At 43.2% G+C, this 16,210-nt stretch overlaps 1 protein-coding gene across 3 annotated transcripts in view; it reads right to left on the bottom strand.

The window, feature by feature from the left end:
* The window catches only part of HSF4 (heat shock transcription factor 4), a 356,190-nt gene that overhangs the window by 6,749 nt on the left and 333,231 nt on the right, over positions 1-16,210 (bottom strand). Inside the window, exon 11 of one of the 3 annotated variants that reach the window (XM_069216203.1) lies at positions 10,569-10,656. The exons of 1 other annotated variant lie outside the window; for it this stretch is intronic. In XM_069216203.1, the coding sequence (XP_069072304.1) occupies positions 10,569-10,656 (88 nt within the window). Of the gene's footprint in view, positions 1-10,568; positions 10,676-16,210 lie in introns of all 3 variants that reach the window. One more of the 3 variants, XM_069216205.1, reaches the window with a different exon arrangement.

Genomic DNA, 16,210 nt, shown 5'->3' with positions numbered 1-16,210 from the left:
GCTGATTTTACATTGCGGGCACAGGCCTTTTGAATTGTGCACCTAATAGGGAAGGACTCTGCCAGCCCTCTTCCATAAAACCCCTTAAACGTCTGTAACTGAGGTCTTCCATTGTGACATGGGGATATGCTATTTGCGGGGACGGGGTCTAAAAGTAACAATTCGTACATTAAATCTAGTAGGATTTTCTGCTCTCTTCTACAGCAAAAACTGCTGAACAGAATTGCACTAAACTTGGCCCTAAAATAAAACATTACAAATAATATGCTGTTTTCGTAGATTGGTGTACAACTGTTTAGTATCTTATTCCCTGGCTAATCCTATATCTTTAGGGTCTACCCTTGATCCGCTCTCTAATAGGATTTGGAAAGATCTGGCAGAAGAATAATTTCCTTTACTACATCAAATTTGTAACCAATCTCTGGATACTGGCATAGTCCTACAGATTTGGAAAAAAGCTACTGTCACCCCTATTTTGAAAAAACCTTCTTTATAACCAGCTATTCCCGGCAACAATGGGCCAATTTCCTTGTTGCTTTTTCCAGTAAAAATATTGGAATGCCATATTAGTAAGATTCAGTCTCACTATTTTGAACATAACACTCTACTTCAAAGGGAACAGTTCGGCTTTAGGGCTGGTCATGGAACTGATACAACTCTCCCTTATGGCCAAGGATGAGCTTTGAATGCTAGTCAATGATGGAAGATCAGCTATTTTGATCTTACAAGATCTTCCTGCTGCATTCAACACAGTAAATCACAATATTCCCTTAGAAAGACTCACCTTAGCCGGAATAAGAGGCGTTGCATTGAATTGGTTGCAATCCTATATGTCGGAGCAAAGCCAGGCCGTTGTTCTCCTTCCCGTCTGCCTTCAAGGATGTTAAATGATGTCCCCCAGGGGTCGGCTCTTAGCCCTATCTTGTTCATTCTCTATACGGGACCCCTGGTGACCCTTATTAAAACTCATAACATCTGAGTAGTTAATTATGCCGATGACACCCAATTAATTTTGTCATTGGACAGTGACTACCAGGCAGAGACCATGATCTTTCACATTTGTATGAAAGACATTGTTACTTGGCTGAACGCCAATTCCTTGAAATTTAACGAGACAAACTGAGCTTTTATGCTGCTCAGCCAACAAAGTTCTTTTCAGTCTCCCAACCAAGTTTTGGCCTCTTCCTACACTAGAAGGGTTCTCCCCATCAGACTCTGTCCGCAATTTAGGGGTGACCTTTGACAGTAAACTATTATTGGAAGCCCATGTTATTAAAGTAGCTGGGACTTGTTTTTCAGTTTTACCGGACTTGTGAAAACTCCTCCCTTTACTACCTCCATCTGGCAAATCTCTGGTCATACGTAGCGTGATCCTGAGCAGGTTTAACTACTGTAATGCATGCCTTTTAGGTGCCCATGACTTCTTACTGCAAAGACTATATCGATTTGAGGTTGTAGCAGCCAAGCTGGCTCTGGATAGGCCTAGGAGATCATCTGCTTCAGAAGCACTGAAGGAACTCCATTGGCTTCCCATCAGGCAAAGAATAGTCTTTAAAGCCCTCTGTATTGTGTTTAAGGCCCTTTGAAAACCTGGCTTTTTCCTCTGATTCTTTTATGTGTTTTCAGCATTCCCATCTGATGTTCGGTTATTGGATTTGGCACCAGGATACCTCTAAGGGGACAGTTGCGCTCAATAAATATCTTAACTAAATAAATAAATAAAATTGGCTATATGGATTACAAGAAGGAGTTGTGTTACCTTTAATGGTTTATTTCCTGCAAATTCAAAATATTAATTTGCCCATTACCAGTAGGTACACCATCTGAGGGAGATTTTGTGAAACGTATTTGTTAGAAATGGGGTCTTTGGTTGGCAGTCAGGTTACCACCTGTCCAAGCAAGGACCCTCACTCTAGTCAGGGTAAAAGAGAATCACCCTCAGCTAACCCTTGCTTACCCCCTTGGTGGCTTGGCACGAGCAGTAGGTTTAACTTCAGAGTACTAGGTGTAAAGTATTTGTACCAACACACACAGTAACTTAATGAAAACACTACAAAATGACACAACACAGGTTTAGAAAAATAGGAAATATTTATCTAAACAAAACAAGACCAAAATGACAAAAATCCACAATACACAACTCAAGTTATCAATTAAAAAGCAAAAAGAGTCTTCATGTAGTTTTAAACACACACTAACACTGTTAGCGTGAAAATGTACCTTGGGTGCGGCAAAAATAACCCCGGGCTTGTGATGTGTCGATTTCACTCACAAGTGAGACCTTGTATCGTTTCTCCTTTCGCCGGGTCGGGCCCGTCATTTCTTCTCTCTGCAGGAGAGCGATGCGTCTATCTGGTCAGCACTCTCGGGTCCGGGCAGGCATTGCGTTGTTTTGACACGCCCAGCGGTGTTTGCTTCGGAAATCCAGCCACACTATGATCCGAAAACCACGCAGCGCGGGTTGCGATCTTACCAGCATCCGTCAGCGATGCTATGCGTTGTTTCTCCAGCTCTGTGCATCGATTCTTTGGTCGCGTTACAGGCGAGCTTCGATTTTCAGCCACGAAGCTGGCGCCACATCGGTTTCCCAGCCACAAATCGGAGTTGCTTCGATCTTTTCCCCGCACGGCATTCTGTGTGTGGATTTCTTCCTCTTAGGCTGCCAGCTTCTCCTTTCAGGGTCCCAGGAACTGGATGGGCACCACAGGGCAGAGTAGGAGTCTCTCCAGAGACTCCAGGTGCTGGCAGAGAGAAGTCTTTGCTGTCCTTGAGACTTCAAACAACAGGAAGCAAGCTCTAAAACAAGCCCTTGGAGATCTTCACAAGATGGAAGGCAAACAAAGTCCAGTCTTTGCCCTCTTACTCTGACAGAAGCAGAAATTGCAGGATAGCTCTACAAAGCACAGTCACAGGCAGGGCAGCTCTCCTTCCTCAGCTCTTCAGCTCTTCTCCAGGCAGAGGTTCCTCTTGGTTTCCAGAAGTGTTCTAAAGTCTGTGGTTTTGGGTGCCCTTCTTATAACCATTTTCTCCTTTGAAGTAGGCCTACTTCAAAGCAAAGTCTCTCTTGAATCTGAAATCCTGCCTTGCCCAGGCCAGGCCCCAGACACTCACCAAGGGGTTGGAGACTACATTGTGTGAGGGCAGACACAGCCCTTTCAGGTGTGAGTGACCACTCCTCCCCTGCCTCCTAGCACAGATGGCTCATCGGGAAATGCAGACTATACCCCAGCTCCCTTTGTGTCATTGTCTAGTAAGAGGTACAACCAGCCCAACTGTCAGACTGACCCAGACAGGGAATCCACAAACAGGCAGATTCACAGAATGGTATAAGCAAGAAAATGCTCACTTTCTAAAAGTGGCATTTTCAAACACACAATCTTAAAATCAACTTTACTAAAAGATGTATTTTTAAACTGTGAGCTCAGAGACCCCAAACTCCATATGTCTATCCACTTCCAAAGGGAATCTTGACTTTAATCATATTTAGAGGTAGCCCCCATGTTAACCTATGAAAGAGACAGGCCTTGCAACTGTGAAAAACAAATTTAGCAATATTTCATTGTCAGGACATATAAAACACATTACTATATGCATAACGTAACCATACACTGCACCCTGCCCTTTGGGCTACCTAGGGCATACCTCAGGGGTGCCTTACATGTAAGAAAAGGGAAGGTTTAGGTCTGGCAAGTGGGTACACTTGCCAAGTCGAATTTACAGTTAAAACTGCACGCACAGACACTGCAGTGGCAGGTCTGAGACATGATTACAGAGCTACTTATGTAGGTGGCACAACCAGTGCTGCAGGCCCACTAGTAGCATTTGGTTTACAGGCCCTGGGCACCTCTATTGCACTCTACTTGGGACTTACTAGTAAATCAAATATGGCAATCATGGATAAGCCAATTAGATGCACATTTTATAAAGGAGCACTTGCACTTTAGCACTGGTTAGCAGTGGTAAAGTACCCAGAGTAACAAAAACAGCAAAAACAGAGTCCAGCACACATCAACAACCTGGAAAACAGAGGCAAAAGGTTAAGGGAGACCACGCTAAGGATGAAAGGTTTAACAGTATTCAAATCTGACTGAGCAAGGGAGCATTTTATTGCATCAGCCATTTCGATCTCTCCAGAATATGAATGGATCCATGGATCTCAGCAATCTAATTGGATGGTCATGACTAAAAAAGGTTGCCTCTGGAGTTATCATGTCATGTGAGGAATTCTCAGCTACTCGCAGATTAGATGCAGCAGAATTAAAATTGTTGGTTAGTAAAAAGGAAGGTTGGAGATCATCTTCAACTGCAGGAGGGATGCAGTGGAACACAGAAAGGCAGACCCTCTTTGGAAAGTTAAAATAAGTTGAAGACAAGAAACAGTACATGGCCATAGGTACTGCACTGTGACTCTGTAGCATTGGGAACTGAAATGCTTGTCTGAAACCAGCACACAGTGACAGAATTCATTATTGCATTACCTAAGGCCATGAGTAAAGATGTACAAGGTTTGCGTAATTCACTTTCAAATCATTACATGAAACTTGGGGAAAATTATGTGAAATAACACATAATTATGTGAAATGCAAATCGATTATTTAACACTATATTTTAGCACAAAATGTGTCCTTGCTTCATTTGTTGATGTGAGAATGCATTTAACTAAAAAAATACTTTGGAAAACACAACTCCCTGACCAACAGCAGCTTTCTTTCCGGTTGCTTGCTTTGTTCTCGCACTATAATTTTTCCAGTAACTGCAGCATAATTACGCGACATCAACACCAAATTCTCAAAATTAGCTGAATTACACAAGCGTAATTTAAACTTCTCCTAGGCCTGGTTGTGAGCAGTGGGTTCTGGAGTCACAAACCCAGGGTACTGCGTATGGTCTAAGGACCAAACCTTTCCACATTAGGAGGGATGTAGTTTTCCTCTGCATTTTTACCTAGAATGGATTGACGAAGCAAGGTAGCACATTAGGTTTCTGTAGCGAAAAGTGACGGATGGAGCCCAAAAGATATAGGGCCATATTTATATTTTTTGACGCAAAACTGCGCTAACGCAGTTTTGCGTCAAAAAAATTTGCGCTGGCTAACGCCATTCTGAAGCACCATGCGGGCGCCGTATTTAATCAATGACGTTAGCCGGCGTTACCCGCCGGCGCTGCCTGGTGTGCGTGGAAAAAAACGACGTACACCAGGCAGCGCCGGCGTAGGGGGATATGGGGTTTGGGCGTCAAGAAATGGGGCAAGTCAGGTTGAGGCAATTTTTTCGCCTCAACCCGATTTGCGCCATTTCTTTTCACTCCCAACCCCCATAGAAATGACTCCTGTCTTAGCAAAGACAGGAGTCATGCCCCCTTGCCCAATGGCCATGCCCAGGGGACTTTTGTCCCCTGGCATGGTCATTGGGCATAGTGGCATGTAGGGGGGCACAAATCAGGCCCCCCTATGCCCCCCAAAAAAATAAAAAAAAACACTTACCTGAACTTACCTTAATGTCCCTGGGATGGGTCCCTCCAGCCTTGGGTGTCCTCCTGGGGTGGGCAAGGGTGACAGGGGGTGTCCCTGGGGGCATGGGAGGGCACCTCTGGGCTCCTTCAGAGCCCACAGGTTCCTTAACGCCTGCCTTTTGCAGGTGCTAAAAAACGGCGCAAAAGCGTCCGTACGTCATTTTTTTTGACCCGCCCACTCCCGGGCGTGAATTTTGCCCGGGAGTATAAATCCGACGCACATGCCTCGGAGTCGATTTTTTAGACGGGAACGCCTACCTTGCATATAATTAACGCAAAGTAGGTGTCCACGCTAAAAAATGACGCTAACTCCATGGACTTTGGCGCTAGACGCGTCTAACGCCAAAGTATAAATATGGAGTTAGTTTTGCGTCGAAATTGCGTAAAAAAAACCGACGCAATTCCGGCGCAAACGGAGTATAAATATGCCCCATAATATTGCATCTGACTTTGGAGGGTTAGGCAGGGAACGGTAAAAACTGTTTGAAAGACTGAACTCAGACTGTGCTATCAACGATATGTGGATGGAATGATGGTACAGGTTTTAGTTGAAGATGGCAATTGGTAGTTTTTGTCATTACAGGATTATAACAACATGCATCAACTGAATATATATAACTACCTTGTTGTAGTAATTGTTTGGATAAGATGAATAGGAAATGTGTGGCTTGTTTTCGAGAGGCCAGCAATTAGAAAGGCTACTGAATTTTGAGCTATATGCAGAATACAAAACCAATTTCCAAAATAAACTGGTAAAATCAGTTCTGAAAAACAGCAGAATTTCAGTACGCAGATTACATTCAAACCAAACTACAACCATGTTTTTAAAGGCTTGGCGGAAATAGGGGAGATTGAACTTAAAAGATGAGGTGTGTCCATAGTGAGATAGAATGCCCCGGGCCCTGCTTTGCCAAAAGCCTGAGATTTAGTTTTGCACACTTCTGCCTCGTGCAAGAGTCATCCTGCCGTAGACCCAAGTTACTTACCTCCCTTTAACTAAAGATCTCCAGCATAGTTATCTTTTATAGATTCAAGTGGTTGAATCATTCACTGTCCTCGAGCTGGTATTGACCGTAATAAAGCATTGTCTATTGGAAGTTAATTGCATAGTGAATGCTCAAACTTCATCCAAAGAAGTGAACATGCTTAGGACTGAACTCCCCGTGATACAATCATAGCTTAGGTACAGCTGTGTAGGGAAAATGCAACAGATCCCTATACAAATGGCAAGTGAATCTATGTAAGGAATAAATGATAGAAAAATTCATTTCCAAGTAAGTCCTTTTTCTTTTACAGCATCTGATCTTTCATAGATTCACACTTCTGATCGAATGGCAAGCTTTTATGAGTAAAATCCCACTTTGGCTTCAGTTATTCCCTGCATATAGGGACAACATTACCCGGTGATATGATATGACAGCTCCTAAATTTCATTGCCCTGCAAAAGTTCTGAAGTGCATCTCATGCATAAAGTGCTATTGTTTCTGGCATGCTCTCTGCGGAAAGTGTATTTTCTGCTCTTTGGATGTAGGGATCCACACTGAAATGCTTTGTTTGGGTACAATGAGACCATTATTATTATTATGGTTGAAACCAAAGAACAACTGTTTTGATGAGTGAAAGATCATGATTCTGCTCAGCAGCGCACTGCATTTCCTAGAATATTTCTGCAGTCACCCTGCCAGGATAGAGACGCCCTAGTACCCATGCTCAGGATACATCCATCAAATGTGATGAGCTGTGATCAAATCATCTGTTCTTTAGTTTCGACCAAGGTAATAAGGGTCAGCTGTTGTCCAAATAAAGCATTGCAAAGTGGATCTCTGCCTCTGTAGTCTTCTGTTATGTTAAAATCTGTTCTTTTGGTTTTTCAGCATATTGTCTGTGACTGCATTTAGAAGCACAAGTAGGTGCATAAATGTTGCTTCTCCTTGATTCTGTGGTGTTTTTTGTGTTAGCCCACAGTAATGTCTAATTTACAATTGCCCAAGGTGGTTTCTTTATACTCTTGAATCTGTTGTGAACTTTTGCAACATACTAGCATGAGAAAATGGGTGCTGCTGCTTGTGGTCAGTCAGCGTTTGGAGTTAAGAGTTTGGTTGTATTTAACGCAGCCAATAATTATTAGATGCGTTCAAAATGTCAACCTTTGTTCAATTTCGGCAGGTTAAGCCTGCTGAATTTTTAACTGGAGAAAGGTTTACAGTATTTACTGTATTGTGTGGATTTTGGTGCGTTAAACAACAAACTCTGCATGTTATTCCCCAGAAACTCGTAATAGGTGCTATTTAGCACACCCAATAAACAACATGCTCTGTCGTATTGTTATTTATAGGACACGATAAATAGTACCTCTGCTCGTAATCAGGGTCAGAGTCTCTACTCTGTCTTGTGGGACTGGGACTGGGAAGTCTCTTTGTGTCTTGTGGATTGATGCATGCAATATTCCTTGTTGTTAATTTGGCTGCTGTTGTGGTTGATAGCTGTAGTACTGATTATCTCCTCTGAAATGAACATGGAGTCTGCCCCCTTACAAGTAAGAAGAATAAAGGCATTGCGGTTCCAGGGATAGTAAGAACATGCAGTATCTGTTTTAAAACCCTGGAGGACTTCATCAATTTGCTTGTTGAAGAGTGAATTTCTGACACTGAGCATATCCAGAAACTTTCCCTCAACCTCTGGTCAGAAAGATATGCTGTGGAGCCGTCTCTCTCTGTGGTCTGCAAGGAACAGCCGCACCTGGCAATTGGCCAAAGTCTCTTTTGGAAACATCCATGGCTGTGTCCCAGATGTTACTGCCCATTCTCTCACAAAACCTCTGGCTTACGTTTACTCTCTGGAAAACAAATGTAAAAACTGTAAGATATCCTATCACATCTGATGATCATAACACCCTACATTGTCAAGGCCTTTAGCTTTTACTAAAGTTATGGGTATGACATAGTTAATTGTAGTGCTTTTTTAAAGATTTCCTATATACTTATAGGGCCACACTTAATCCATTTGTCTGTTGTTGGGTCATTCCCATTTTTCTCCAACCCACTAGAGCATGCATCAAAGGACAACACATCAACCCATTTCAGCCTCTGACTGACTTCACTATGAATTACATATCTTTTGTCAACTTTTATTTCAGATTTGCAATCTCCCAGCAGTTTCCCAAACAGTAACATTTAGGAAAGGACCTGACAAAACAAAACAAGAATTGTTAAAAGGCTAGCAGATACCGCCAGACATATTGGCTTTGCCAAAGCTTGTTTTCACCGTGTGAGAGTAGTGAGGCTTTTTGAGGCTGGCACTGCCTGAGCACCACAGAGGGACATTAGACAGGGATGGAGCTATGAGGGGCTTGGATTTGTACTTACGCAGCTACTCATTACCTGTCTAAAAGAACAAGAATAAGGATTTCTGAAGATGCATTCAGGGAGGTGGCAAAATCCATAACAGATATGCACAGGGCTTTAAGTGGGCTGGGTCCTGCCAGAGCTCAGCACTGGCAGTTTTAAAAAACAGGGGCTGAGACAGTGACCCATCAGTCTCTCATTTTTTTCTCCTCTGAGGGTGTAAAAAAATCTTATCTCTGGAGCAGTACTACCCTGTGCTGCCTTTGATGTAACAAGACTCATTATAGTTCTTTCACAGCCTCATCTTTTCAGAACTGAGGCATTTTCAATATTTTATACAACAAAGCCATTGTTGTTGCTTATTTCTCTCATGCAACTAACAACCATTGACAAAGCCAATAGCCCTGGCTTATTGTAGGTATAATGTTACTTGTTGCATTATATAATTGGATTCAATGACAGAAAGAAGCATCAAAATACCAGTCGGGCGGCACAGTATGCTAAACACAGATATTTTGCTTACATGTTTTAAGCCAAGCTCCTAATTACATTGGCCATGTCCCACTAAGAGACCCCCCAGTATTTTCATCCTACTTAAAGACCTGGATTTACACTTTTCAAAGACTCCACAAATGGGCTAGCAAACCACTGTGTGGAGGTGGTCCCAGCTCACACGATTGGGGTGACCAGACATAGCGGATTTCCCCGGCCACTCCCGGTTTTTAGAAGCCTGTCCAGGTGTCCCGATGCTTCTCTTAATTTTAAATAAATGTCCCAGTTTTTGGGACAAAGGTCAGATCATCTAGGGAAGCATACGTTAAAGACACCTACAAAGTATAAAATAATTAAAGTAATTTATCTGTTACTGTCAGTTAACACAATCCTCTGTCTGCTCCGAGAGACGGAGTGGGGAGCAGAGAGTGGTGGGTGGGGGCGGGCTGGGGGTGCAGGGTGGGAGGTCAAGTCACAGCTAATTTTAAATATGTAGTCTTGTAAATGTGTGTGTGTGTGTGTGTATATATATATGTGTGTGTGTGTGTATATATATCTATATATATGTATATATATAAATATATATAAACACACATGTATTGGTACACATTCACAAAGCTATGCAAAAAAACGGGACAGGCCAGATATAAAAGTGAGTAAAGTCGTTAGTCCTTCTTTTATGTCTGACCTGTCCCGGTTTTTGATCCTCAAAATCTGGTCACCCTACATAAGGTGCTTCCCGATCGATATCAACTCTTTACCGTGTGCGTCTGTGACTCACGGTGGCACTGTGTGTTGTCACGTCTGTTGATTAAACCAGCTGATGATAATGATGAGTTGAGAACCAAACACACAATAAAATAACACGTGTACACATGGGATAGGCGCGGCTTAGGAGCAAATAAATCAGTGAATCAAACCAAAATAAAATGTCAAATTATGTGGTGTTTCATCTTCAGAGAGACACAAGTAACAGTTTCCATCTCGCGGTTTAAATTATTGCAAGTACTGTTTTTTTCCCCTCGTTCCTACTTTCCATGTTTGCTTGTTGACTTGCATCCACTATTTAAAGATGATATTAAAAAAAGAGTCTGGTAAACATTATAGAACTAATTGAACATAAATATGCCTACTACAAGTGTATAGCTGTGCAATATAATAATCAATAAGACAAATCAAGAGATTCCAGGCCAATCACACACGTCAATCGGTTTACTGTACCTGGGCAAGCTGTGTTAAAAGAAGGATTTAATACTTTTGAAGACATCTCACTTGCATTCTTCTCCGAATCCACGGTGTGGCGCTGCATCTTGATGCAAAAACACAAACTACAGTGTGCAATTATACAAAGTCAGGGAGCTCGTTAGAACCAGGGAGGTTCATAATGTCAGTACTTCCTTATTCGCAACACATGAACTATTAGAATAGAACGGTAACCGCATCTAAGCTATATTTACCATAGCATATTTATTCAATAAACAACGTAACACGCCTTTCGACTGAAAATTTACTTTTTCATTTAGTTATTTTTAGGATTTGAAAAACACATATGCCACTATTGAGAGATCAATTTAACAACAAAGCTTTATTATTGGCAATGTTACCACACACGGAAAAACAAATATGAAGCAATATAGATCCGAGTAATGACAATGAGTAAGAGAACAGCTAAAAAGACTTCTGTCTGGGAGAAATTCGCTCCATTTTTCACAAAACTGTAGTTATACCAGTGCTCGAAACATAATTTACAAAACATAGATCACGTGTGTGTCTTTTATTGACTGTCAGATCTAACCAAGGGCCAGACGTAGCAAGCAGTTTTGCCCATTCTGTGTCTATGGGAAAATGTGCTCGTACACATGGCCCCAAGTTCCTTCTGACACGGTAGGAACAGTCTCAATAATACCTAAGGCAGGAAGCAGTAATACACGTAGCACATGCATATGTTATTACACAGTCCATATCAAAATGACTCTAGTCGCCAAGGAGTTCCCTTCTGAGGTTGTGCTCTAGATTACTTTCCCACGTGTCAGTTTAATTTCAGTATGCCCTGTACACCTTTTGTACACCCGCTCTCTCTTCTACCTACGTGTGTGCAGGTGGAAGAGAGGGTGTGGGCACGAGATAGAGAGAGCGAGAGACGAAGAACGAATACTGTGTTATGTTGAGTTTGCACTTCGCAGGAGGGTAGGCAGAGGACCCCAAGGAGTTTATTCGAAGAGCCAGGTCTTCAGTTTCTTGCGGAATACAAGAAGCAGTGAAGAGGCTCTGATGTTCTGTGGGAGGTCTTTAATGCTTTGGGTGAGAGGACGAAAAGGTGTGGCCTCCTGCTCTGCTTTTGTGCATGCAGGGTACATGTACAAGTGGGAGTCTGGCTGACCAGTGGTGCCTGGAGGGATGGTGGAAGTATGTGCGTTTTTTTAGATATGTCGGGCTGATGTTTTGTAATGCTCTGAATGTGTGTGAGGAGTTTGAATTGAGTGGGTTTGTTTATGAGGAGCCAGTGCAGTTCTCTGAGGTGTGTGATTTGGGAGCAGCAAGGTAGGTTGCAGACAAGTCTTGCACTTCCATTGTCTGGAGTCTGGTCAGGATCTATTTGGTTATTCCGGCGTAGGCTGTGTTTCAATAGTCAAGTTAAGTACCTCTGTATCATTTCTTGGTGTTCACTGGTAGCCACTAGAAGATTTTTTGCAGCATCCTAAGGATGTGGAAACAAGTTAAGGTCACAGAGTTGACCTAGGCTGTCATGTTAAGTTTGTTGTCTATGATGATTCCTGGCTATCTAGCATGGGTAGTGGGGGTAGGAGTGGGTCCTAGGTCTGCTGGCCACCAGATGGAGTCCCACAAAGAGGTCTTCTTTCCAAATAATCACAACCTCGTTCTTGTCCAAGTTGAGCTTGAGGCTCTTGGAGCTCACCCTGATGGCTACCCAGTCATACAAAATGCAAAGTTGTTTCTTGTCACAGGTGTCTTGTCCATAAGGGCGAGTATCAGTTGTGTTTCGTATGAATAGGAGAGAATGTTAATGCTGTGTGACCTGATGAAGTCAGCCAGTGGAGTCATGGAGATGTAGAATGAGGTCAGATTTAGAAAAGATCCTTGGGGAACTCCATGGTTGTAGTTTCTGGCTTCCAATGTGTAGGGACTCAAGGTAACTTCCTGGGTTCTTCCAGTTAGAACGCACCAAATCGAGTTGAGAGTGGGAGCTTGGATTCCACCTCATGAAGTCTTCTGATCAGGTTGGAGTGCAAGACTGTGTCAAATACTGCTGAGAGGTTGATCAGGATAAGAGCAGATGTTTTCCCTCAGACCAAAATCATTCTCACTTCATGAGTTGCTGTAAAGAGGGCTCTCTCCGTTCTGTGATCGGGGCTGCAACCTGAATGAGTGAAGTCAGGAGATGGTGTAGATTGAGGTGGGTGGTGAGTCGCATGTTGATTACTTTTTCCATGACCTTGGTTGAGCACAGTAGTAGGGAGATCGGGCAATATTTTGCTAGCTGGATGGGGTCTGCTGGAGGCTTTTTAGTAGTATGTTGACTGCTGCAAGCTTCCAGGCTTCTGGGAAGATGGCAGTGTTGATGGAGGTGTTCAGGGTCCAAGTGAGTGCTTCGCTGACAGAGGAGGTGCCCATGTTGTAGATGGGGTGGTGGCAAGGGTCCATTGGGACCCCAGAGTGGATGGTACTAATGATGTTGGCTGTTTCTTCCATGTTGATTGAATTCCAAATAGTCATGGCATTTCCTGAGCTATCTTTGTGTAGGTTGGAGATGAGGCTGCTGGGGTTCGACTGAGGGTCAAAGTTGCTGTTCACAGTTTTGTTTTTAATGCTGAAGAATTCCAATAAGTTGTCACATAGGTCTTGAGAGAGGATGATGCTGTTGGTGGTGGATGCTGGTGAGGCAAAGTTCTTAACGATAGTGAACATTTCTTTCCTGCTGTAGGAGCTGTGTTATATGCGGTTTCTTTGTTTTGCAACATCTTGGGGCTGCTTTGAAGGTGGTTTTTTCGGTTTCTGACTGGTTCTCCATTTCTGTTCTAGCTGTTTCCAGTATTGCTTGGATGGTCAGAGTTCATCTGTTTACCCCACTTCCGGGTTCTCTTCTGCTGGTTATGTTTGCAGGGTGGCGTGGTGTTGGCACTGTCTGTGATTCACTTACAAAATAATTGATGTCGGTGGCTAGGTTACCGGTGGGGTTGGGCCAGTTCATGCATATAGTATAGGACCAGCCTGATTCCGTGATGCTGTTCCAGCTGCGGCTGGCCAGACTATAGTGGTGGATTTTTTGAGGCCGAGGGTGTTGATCTGGAAGTTGACAATGCTGTGGTTGGTCCAGGTCAGAGGCATGGCTCTAGTGACCTTAATGCCATTGAAGGAAGCAAAGATAGGGTCTAAGGTGTGTTCCATGGAGTGTGTGGGTCATGTCCGGTGACAAGTTGTAACAGTGAGGTTTACTAGGCTTTCAAAAAGTGCAACTGAGTTGGGGTTCATTCAGCCTGCCGGGTGGAAATTGAGGTTACCAAGGAGGATGTAGGCTTTGCAGTCAATGGTGAGGTGAAGCTTGCTCGCGGTTCAGTTGGTCGGTTGTTTAGGGTTCCATTCAGGGTGAAGTTAGCCCAGATTCAGACTTTAAAATGCAGGTGCCCCATGAAGGGAGGGGGGTCACATTCTCAGTGTCTGTTGTGCATTTGATCGCCTCATTTTTTCTGTAAGGAAGAGGATGTCTGGTGCATCATCATGCAGAAGGTCCCAGACTTCCAGGGCACACTTGCTGAATAAGAGTGTGTTGAGGAGCACCCATGATAGTATGTCTTGGGGAGCAAGTTCAATAGTGGGAGTAGGTGACGTGATTGGTATAGGGTGGGTGTGTGTTGCCAGGGATTGTTTGGTTGGTGAGTTACTTTACATGGGTGCAAGAGTAGGCTCCTTCTGTGTAGTGTGATGCAGCAGCAGTGTGGAGATTGGTGTCTAGTGTTGTGAGACTGGAGGAACACTAGTGAGTACCACCAGGGGCAGACAGGCTTGTTTTTGGCATGTCTGTGGCACGTCCCATATGCGTTTGTGCTGAGGCTGCCAATAAGTAGGATCTGAGAGAGGGAGGAGTACAGGGGACAGACGGTGGGGCTCAGCAGGAGCAGGAGAGTACAAGGGTAGGATGCGGAAAAATAAGCACCGGAAGGGCACAAAGAGGAGGAGTCACAAAGAGATGGCACAAAACCTGACAAATACGGCATAAGAGCACAAGGCAAAACACATTGCACAAAAAGGTAACGAGTAAGAACAGCACAAGGCAAAAGAGATGGCACAGATGTGACAAGCAGTCACACAGCACGAGGCAGAAGGACAAAGACATGGCACAAAGGTAATAAAGGCAAAAAGGTACAAGGAGATGGCACAAAGGTACCAGAGGCAAAAGAGCACAAAGGAAAAGAGATGGCGGATAGGTGACAAGAGGAAAAAGAACATAAGGCAAAAAGATATAGCAGAAAAGCTAATGACGCTATAAGGCAAGCAAGAGCAGGAGAGTGAGGCAGGTGTCTCGAGGCGCAGGAGCCAGGTCGAAAGGGCCTTGACAGTCAGAGGACGATCACAGGTAAGCCCATGGGGGCTTGGCCTAGGCACTTGCTGTGAATTATACGTTTATAGTGACATAATAACTCACATAATAACTCATAAGACCGATTGCTGAAAAGTGTATTATGTCACTAGAAAAGTGAGAAGATATTAAAGGTCAGTAATTTTACAAGAAGCAATGTATTTTGTCTTATATTACATGATTTTATTGCTGTCATTTAAAAAAGAAAAGTAATGCCTTGTTTAAAAAATTTACATATAAACTAAACTATACTTTAAACACTGTAGGAAAAATATAACGGATTGTTGTTACTTAGGGGTTTTTACCATTACTCAAGAGCTTTATTTTCTTTTTTTAAAGTTGCTAGCTTAAAGGCATTTTCTACTTAGGAACAGGGAGCAAAGAAGTGAAGGAGAAACTTGCATGATTGTTCCATAAGCATTCACGAGCAGTCTTTGAGATCATTTAAAGAAGGGCAAGTCAAAGCAGATTTGAGCCTGATTTAAACTACATGGTTGGCTAAGGCTCAGTTCTAAATAGCATGGGACTCTGACGAACCTTGTAACCCACGCACTATGTTTAGGTCCCGTCAACACACAATGTTACCTGTCTGCTGAGAGCTATTATCATCCCACAACACATAGCATACTCACACATACAGAAACATATACGGGAGGGGCCTTTGAATAGTCCCTTTCAGCCAAAGGCTTCAGTCGTTCAACCTACTTCGAGAAGCACGGGGCTGTCCTATAGTTCCTATTGCAAAGGTTCTGTCGCCAATGGGACTGGTGGCATTCGGTCTCCCAGAATGTTGCATGGTCAAGACCTGCGTGATTCCTTCAGCAACTAACGTAACTTGTTATGGCAGTCTGTCTTCAATGATTACTTAAAACAGACTGTGCACTAGTAGTGAGCGTTAACTCATGACTGTGTACTACTGGCATGGGCATTTGGCTTGGGTGAATCAAGAAGCCTTAACTGAAATATTTAACTTCACTATTTTGCTGTTTTCAATAGGTAAATGTATTTCTCTTAGTTTGCAGCCGATAACCAGCTGTAATGGTATAGATTCAACAGCGCCACCTTCAGGAAGTTTTAAAATGATTTTAAAATTATGAGCAGTTCCTTTTCCGTGTTTCAATATATGATCAGTATAGACAGTAGGGTGACCACCTGGCATTGAGGCAAATTCTGGACAGGACTATAAAAAATTCAGGACAAAGGGTCAAAATTCAGGCAAAGGGTCAAAATACAGGACAAAAATTCAAGAACAAACGTCGGTTTTACA

This window comes from Pleurodeles waltl, chromosome 12 (genome assembly GCF_031143425.1).
Source record: "Pleurodeles waltl isolate 20211129_DDA chromosome 12, aPleWal1.hap1.20221129, whole genome shotgun sequence".
NCBI classification, from domain to species: domain Eukaryota; kingdom Metazoa; phylum Chordata; class Amphibia; order Caudata; family Salamandridae; genus Pleurodeles; species Pleurodeles waltl.
Note: the sequence above shows the minus strand (reverse complement) of the source record. Positions and strands in the feature narration are given on the sequence as shown.